Below are 7,960 nucleotides of genomic sequence, written 5' to 3'. Positions count from 1 at the left end.
ACACCGGCCGGTTCGTTCTCGGCGCCCGCGCGCGGGCGCCCGGGTGTGCGCGCATGGCTCGTGGAATTTAAGTCGGTTTGCGTAATTGTCCTGTCACTACTGGCCGCCGAACCGTTACGTCGTCCGCTCGCCGTCGCAGTCAGCAGCGTTGCGTCACGCCTGGGCCATGACAGACGAGCGAGCGCGTCATTCCCGAACGTGACGGGCGTTTTCTTCTGTAGGTGATCTGGAGCGGTCTTTAAACGTAGCTGCGCAGAGACAAGCCGCGCCGAGCCTGCCCATCTGGTATCAGACGTTGCTTTCTAGCCCTGGAGGAGCATGTGCGCCGGCAGCATTTCCAACTATGGGAAACTGGTTCTTTTTCAGCGCCTGCACCCTGCTCAAGTGTTGAACACTTTCAGCACAGTGTCGCACCTCAATCTAGAGCTCTCGCTCAACAGCGGGTCGTCGGCGTACGTCATGATGTCCGCCTCCTGCCGTCTGCCTCTGGCAGCGGCGGGTGGACCGGCGCTCCTGCTCCGGGTGGGCGCGAGACCGGTGTCCATCGCACCCCCCGGGGCAGGCCGATCGGGTGTAATCAGCGGGAGCAATGAGGCTGCCGCCGGGGCGCCGGCCGCGCACTCCATCAGACCGCCGAGACAAAGCGGCCGCCCGGCGCCGCGCCGTCTGCCGCGTCCTGTTTTCCGAATTCTCGCCTGTTGACAAATGGCGCCGGCCACTCTTCCTGTTGCGGCGCGGCGCCCGGCCGCGCCAAATTGGCCGCGGTGCCGCGCCGTCTGCCGCGGCCGGCATTTCACGGCCCCGGCGGCGGGCGGCGGGCGCGCGGCGGGGTGGGGGCGGGGGGCCGGTGCGCCCCGGCGCGCCGCCGCGGGTGCCGAGGTGCCGGAGTGTGCCGTCCGTTCGCGATCAGGCCGCCGGTAGATTTATTTATGGTTTGAGGTAATTACGCACATGCCTGCGCCATGGGTGCATGCGTCGACCCAAATACTTTGCTCAGCCGTGAAATTTTTAGACAATCGTGCTGCTTTGTGCCGCCCGAAATCCAGTATGAAAAGCATTACCGTGTAAAAGGTGCTACAATTATTTGAGCCTGCTATAAAATTGGCTCGAATGTGTTTGTGTCCATGGATATCGAAAATAGGGACGACAGTTTTGACTAATGTATCTTGGTTTCTTTTCTAGTCATGCAAGCGCGTCCAGGAGTGGGAACTTGTTGGGTGCAGTGAAACACGAGGGACATATATGGCAACGTTTATGAGCAATTGTGTCCTATACTTTATGAGCTCTGTGTCATCATTTGTTGTATTTATATGGGAAAAAGTCGGCGTCCGTGAAGCAGGCCTTCGTTGGTGGTTCGCAAGGAGTAGGGCATCAACTTGAAAAAAAACATCAGCTTCACTCACATTTTTTTTATGCCCGACAAGTAACTACATGTTGTGTGAACGTGTGAAATCAGCGACCACTGCGGTTTTTTATATGAGCTACCACCCACGTACACACAATTTTATGCAACTAAATGCATTTTAAAAACACTGGCATACATCAAAGCTAACGGCAGTCCTGCTCAGGGGGGTCGGAAATTATCTGCCGCAAAAATTGTCTGGATAAAAAAGTGTTCTCACCCAATGTCTGAAGCCGTCTAAAGATTCCAGTTAGCAGGGGCCGTGGCGGGATTTCGGATGTCCGAAGGCCGCCATAAGCTCGACGCGTTATGGGTGACTCGCAGTGGTGTGTCAGCACTAACGTCGGCAGCAGCAGCCTGATCGGCACTGCTACGGACTCAGTGGTGTTGTCAGCACCAACGTCGGCAGCATGGCCTGATCGGCAACTGCTACGGAACAAACGTCCGGCAGCATGGCCCTGATCGGCACTGCCAGACTCAGTGGTGTCTTAGCACCAACGTCGGCCGCGCGGCTTGATCGGCACTGCCAGACTCAGTGGTGTCTCAGCACCAACGTCGGCAGCATGGCCTGATCGGCACTGCCACGGACTCAGTGTTGTATCAGCACCAACGTCTGTAGCACGGCTTGATCGACACTGCCAGACTCAGTGGTGTTCAGCACCAACGTCGGCAGCATGGCTTAATCGGCACTTCCCACGAACTCAGTGGTGTGTCGGCACCAACGGTCGGTTAGCATGGCTTAATCGGCACTGCCACGGACTCAGTGGTGTATCAGCACCAACGTCGGCAGCACGGCTTGATCCGGCACTGCCACAGTGGTTTCATACACAACGGGGATTCATCAGACCTGGCGTAGTGTGTTCACGTTTGTAAGAAATGGATCTGCTGGCATTTTGAAGCGGAACGCGTTTGCATTTTGCTGGCACCACTCTAACCCCATTGTGCTGTACGATCCCTCCCAGTCGCTTTCGCTCTATCTGAGAGCCTCTCCCTCGCCTCCAGCAGTGTCTGGCCGCCAGGCCAGCTGCCCTGCCCTCTGCGCCGTGTCTCCGGTCGGCGTCGTCAGCCGCCCACTCCACACCACCTCCGAGGCGCCTCGCAGCGAAACAAGGTCACCTCGCTGGAGAGCCAGGCGCGCCGGGCCCCGGAAAAAGCAGGCCGCGAGGTGCCGGCGTCTTGCGGTGGAGGGCAATTTGTCAAGGCACGGTGTTTTTGTCCAGAACCGTGTATATTTACCAAGATGTACACGCTGATACACCCCGCCGGGGCCGCGAGGGCATTTGCTAGCCTGAGAAATCTCCCGCCAGTGAAATTCGACAGAGGACAAGGTAGACTGCGGAGTATGACGCGTACAGATGAGCTGGATTCAGTCCGCGCCGCGGGTCTCCGCTTCAGGATCGATGCTGGTGAGTTGATAAGGAAATTTCCACCAAAAAACGTCACGAAATTTCCGCTAAAAAGGTCGCGAGATTTCCGCCCAAAAAGATCGCGAAGCAGCATCCGATGAGAGGCGATCCGTGTATACGTGGAACAGTGGGTGCCCTCGCTGTGTTGGTCGGTCGGTTTTGTTAGCGGACAACGCCTTAACACAACGCAAGGCTTTGTCTCGGCCACTCCTCTCGAGATCACCACAGAGACTGGCTCGTTCACAGGCGGGCTTTGTCCGTCTGGCGCGGTCCGCACAGGCCCGATTGTTTGTCGTCGCCTCTCGAGAAGGTCTCGCCACGCTTCATTAGGGCGGGATAAGCTTGCAGTCGTGCGACAGCAGGTCTGCGCGCAGGCACGCGCCCATTTTGCCCGGCTGTATGGACGCCCAGGCGCTCTGCTGCACGGGGCTGGGCCAAACAATGTGACGGTCGGACGGTGATCGACGCTCCGTCCTATAATCACAGTCATCACTAATGCGCAAGTGCCGTGCACAAACAAGTACTACTGTTGGACCGAGCTGAATGCCACCAGAGTCGTGGCCGCTGCCCGCGGCTGTTTATGCAGGGAAATGTTCAGCAGGTTGATGGCGTCTAATGGACTATTTGCTAACGCTGGGAGGGCGGGAGCTGTCTTCACTCGCGTGTCAGGCGTAGAGGAAAATGTGGTGCCCCCCTCTCCTCCCCCAGGCATTCGGCCTTGAACGACCCACAGCAAAGGCCGGCTGGTGGAAACCTCAACGTCAAATGAGCATGAACATTTCCCGTTAAAGTTTTTTTAGGGTTAACCGTGATTTCCAGGTCAGGTCAACCTTAGCGCTTAAAGACAGGAAGAAGCCAATTTACAGATATTCAATATACAATAAGACAGTTAATTTCTTCCCGCAGCGCAGACCGGCGATTTTCAAGAAAGGGTTCCAAAACTATGATACGAATCAAATTCAGCAAAGACCGTGGATCACAAGGCCGACCTATAATACAGTTCATCAGAACAAATTTATTTGATTTGACCTTGAAACGTGCACTGACGTATCGCATTGACCTGTGCGCCTGATCAATATGATCATGTACCGATTACGTACTTATCCAGAGGTACCGTCAAGCCACGACTACTGAGGAGAACAACAAAAGCACGAACAATAGCGAACGGCTGACATCGATTCGCAAATCTGTATTTGGCGTCCTGGCAGCCTTGTTACCGGGCATGGGACTACAATTTTGTGCGAAGCATATGCAATAAATGTATCGCCTGCTGCGCTTGTCTGGTTGGCACCGTAACACGCAGTGTTCAGCTGTTCCAGAAAGGCCGCTTGGGCTGGATGGTGTCTTTGCACGGATTAGCTTATTGCTGGTTCTGTAAACGACGTTTGGTAGAGAACGTGGGGCGATAGGGCGGGAATGCCACTGAAGCCGACCCTGAAGCCCTCTGTAACAAATTCCCGGGACAAGTCAGTACTGCGCATGACACCGGTAGTGCACCTGTGTCAAACAAAGCAAAACATAATTAGAGCACCCGCACAAGAAAAACATTCTTGCATCATTTCAAACCTAGGATACCGGCCAAAGCTATAGACAGAACTAGCTCACGTCTGATGTGGCCACCGCCATCAGCGCGCCAGCCGGCAGCCAATCACACAACAGACAGGACTAGCTCACGTCTGATGTGGCCACCGCCATCAGCGCGCCAGCCGGCCGCCAATCACACAACAGACAGGACTAGCTCACGTCTGATGTGGCCACCGCCATCAGCGCGCCAGCCGGCAGCCAATCACACAACAGACAGGACTAGCTCACGTCTGATGTGGCCACCGCCATCAGCGCGCCAGCCGGCAGCCAATCACAACGGACAGGACTAGCTCACGTCTGATGTGGCCACCGCCATCTGCGCGCCAGCCGGCAGCCAATCACAACGGACAGGACTAGCTCACGTCTGATGTGGCCACCGCCATCAGCGCGCCAGCCAGCAGCCAATCACACAACAGACAGGACTAGCTCACGTCTGATGTGGCCACCGCCATCTGCGCGCCAGCCGGTAGCCTATCACACAACAGACAGGATTAGCTCACGTCTGATGTGGCCACCGCCTTCAGCACGCCAGCCGGCAGCCAATCACACAGCACAACTCTGGAAATCATCACCCGTTCACCTCGGCGCGTTGCGACTAGACTGAGTACACTGTACCGCTGTTGATCCCATCAGATGCATCCCATGTGCATGGGTATTAGCATATGAGGATTCCGTCGCATTGGGTATTGAATGACACACTTGTATGGACATGGCACTGAGTGAAAGAGGACTTGATGCAAGCCTCCCCGGTGGACTGACCCTGGTCATCAGATTCCCCCCTGAATTAAATACTTTCAATGACGTAGTTTTGATCAAATAAGATCTCCGTGCCAGTTCTAGTTCCCAGCGTCTAGCGCCAGACTTTGAGGACAACCCAAAATGTTATCAGCCTCTTGTTAAGTCCTTGAAGTCATCAGCGCACATATCTTCCGTTCTCGAGCGCGATGGCAATGTGTACAAGGGTGATGAGGAGCGCGCCAACTGCCTGAAGGTATGTTTTGTTCGAAGTTCTGCGACCGTAACGTACGTTTGTTGCCGGACCCACCTTTGCTCGATGCGCCTGGATTAGCAAACTTTACCGCATCACATGGCCATGTAACCTACCTGTTGAGCGGTATTAGTGCACACAAGGCCTGCGGTCCCAATGGGCTCAGCGCAAGGATCCTCTGGGAGTGTGCCGAGGAGCTAGCTGTTCCGTTAGCAATATTATGCAAGCTTTCTCTGAACTCTGGCGTCTTCTCCGCCATGTGGAAGCAAGCGAATGTGATACCGGTGCACAAAAAGGGGTCCAAAAAGCTGCCTGAAAATTACAGGCCTGTGTCTTTGGCTCCTATCTGCTCAAAAATTTTTGGAGAAAATTGGGAGCGAAAGCCTATTCCTGGTTTGTTTGCTTGCCCTTCTTTAATGCCAGGATGGATTTCTTTCAAAGCGCTCCTGCATCACTAACCCCTCCATGGCTTCTTGAACACTGCTGGACATATATCCCAAAACGTAAACAAACCGATGCCTGTTACACCGATTGCTCTTGAGCATTCACCAGCGTCAATCGCCTTCTTTTCTGCTTCATAAGCTTCTCTAGTCTTTTTTTGCATCGCTGGCCGCGCGCACAGCTGGCTGGAGTCGTACTTGAACAATCCTCACAGCGCGTAGTGCTAACGGCGAGCAGTCTGACCTGGATTTCCGGTGCGATCTGGTGTCCCGGAGGGCAGCATCCTAGGACCGCTGCTGTTCGCCTGCTTTCTGGCTGCTATTCTTGACCAAATTGAGAGTGAGTGCGTGATGTACGCTGATGATGTGCAGATTTATAACCGAATCGACAACGTAGCGGATTGTCTTACACTTCAGACGGATTTGGATCGCCTCTGTGAATGGTGCAAAAACTGCGGACTGAAACTGAACCCAGTTAAGTGCAATACCATCTCATTCACCCTCCGCACGTCACCTGTTCACTACTCACACGCACTAGACGGTCACCGCTTGGATAGTTGCCAGCAGATTCGCGTTCTTGGCGTTATCCTGGACACCAAACTCACCTCCGCCAATCACATAGGTTCAACTGTCTCAAAGCCAAATGAGATGCTGGGCTTTCTCATGGGGGGCGTGCAAGTGCCGTCGCGCCCTCGTCAAGCGCGGTTCAATCACAAGACTTTGCTTCGTGCCTTCAACGCTCATGTGAGATCATTGATAGGGTACGGTAGCGTTGTTTGGGGCGCTGCTGTCGTCTCCCATCTCGTCAGGTTGGAAAGGCTACAGCACCAGTTTTTCATGTGGTTGGTTTCGAGTAGCCAGTCCCGGTGTCCTCTACTGGATTATGAGTTTCTCGCTTGTTTCAAAACAGTATCTATCAGGGCATACTTTAGCTGGTCTGACATCTTATTCCTATACAACGTATATATCACAGGCTTGACTGAGCTCACCTGACATCACTGTTCAGTCTGGCTACACCCGTCCGGCGTTCTCGGCATACCGGCCTTTTCCACGAGCCATTTGCAAAGGTCGACACTGTTAAAAATGGATATGTCGCATGACTACCCGTTGTCTGCGATCATTTCTTTGCAGCATTTTCCCTTAACAGACTTCTTCGATCCAGCAAAATCATCCCGATCTGATTTGTTAGGTTCGCCGGCACACGTGGAACATTCTCTTGATGGCCGTTGTGTCTGAGTGTGTATGTTGTATGTGCGACTGTGTGTAATGTGTACGTGTGTGTGTATATGGCTATTTTTGTTTGTGTATGTGTGTGTGTGTCAGATATTTGGTGTTTTTAAAACAGGCCTGCTTCCATAATTGGGCTTTTGTCCGCGGAATGCTTTTGTCATAAATAAACAAATAAACGGTGGGAGCTGGAAGTCCAATAGGAACATTACAAAATTTGCTTTATGGTACAAAAATGCAGAGCTGCTAAAGACCAACTAGGGAAAGCTTACATTGCATCCGAATTATAGAGACCTAATCGACATGCATGTGAATACAGTTTTATTTTGCGCTAGAAGGGAAAATATCGCAGCAAGCTACGTGTCTCTAAAGATAACCACCGCGCGGTAGCCACTCAGTCATAATAACGGACGCGTCTGGTTTGGAGCAGACCGCTTTTAGCCCCATATTCTCACTAAAACATCATGGACTCCAAATGTTTTTACGCTGCGTCATCGCCTACAACTGCTGCTACATTTTGTTGTCTATGAACAATTTCGATTAGCAGACTTTAACTAGATGTGTACTTCCCACTATTGTCGGTATGATCAGTGCCGTCACCAGTATCGGTGTCGACAGAAATATCCGCAGAAAATTTCAGTTCCTTTTCGTACTTCATTCCGTATCCTGTTGTGCTCCTCAGACTATAAGTAGTCGGGTACCTCGCTAACGCGCAGAGCGTGGCCACCGCCGGCCGCCGGCACATCCGGTGCGATGAGGCCCATCATCTGGGCCGTGTGTGTATGTGTGCCAGGACGGCGGTGTGGGCCCGGCCCTAATTGCGTCCACCGCCTGATGGATGATTGGGATGTTTATCATTGCGTTCTAATGGTGACCAAAAACCGCACGGTCGATAGACTGCATGAAAAATGGG

At 53.5% G+C, this 7,960-nt stretch overlaps 1 protein-coding gene across 1 annotated transcript in view; it reads right to left on the bottom strand.

Moving 5' to 3' along the window:
• Nucleotides 1-3,134: 3,134 nt before the first annotated feature.
• Nucleotides 3,135-7,960, bottom strand: part of LOC119109865 (zinc finger protein ZIC 1-like) — a 6,681-nt gene continuing 1,855 nt past the window's right edge. The window contains 1 exon segment of the mRNA XM_037233616.1: nt 3,135-3,172. Coding sequence (XP_037089511.1) covers nt 3,135-3,172 — 38 coding nt within the window.

Source organism: Pollicipes pollicipes, unplaced genomic scaffold, assembly GCF_011947565.3.
Source record: "Pollicipes pollicipes isolate AB1234 unplaced genomic scaffold, Ppol_2.1 Scaffold_7231;HRSCAF=8579_pilon_pilon_pilon, whole genome shotgun sequence".
In the NCBI taxonomy this organism is placed as follows: Eukaryota; Metazoa; Arthropoda; class Thecostraca; order Pollicipedomorpha; family Pollicipedidae; genus Pollicipes; species Pollicipes pollicipes.
This window is presented reverse-complemented; position numbering and strand designations above follow the sequence as displayed.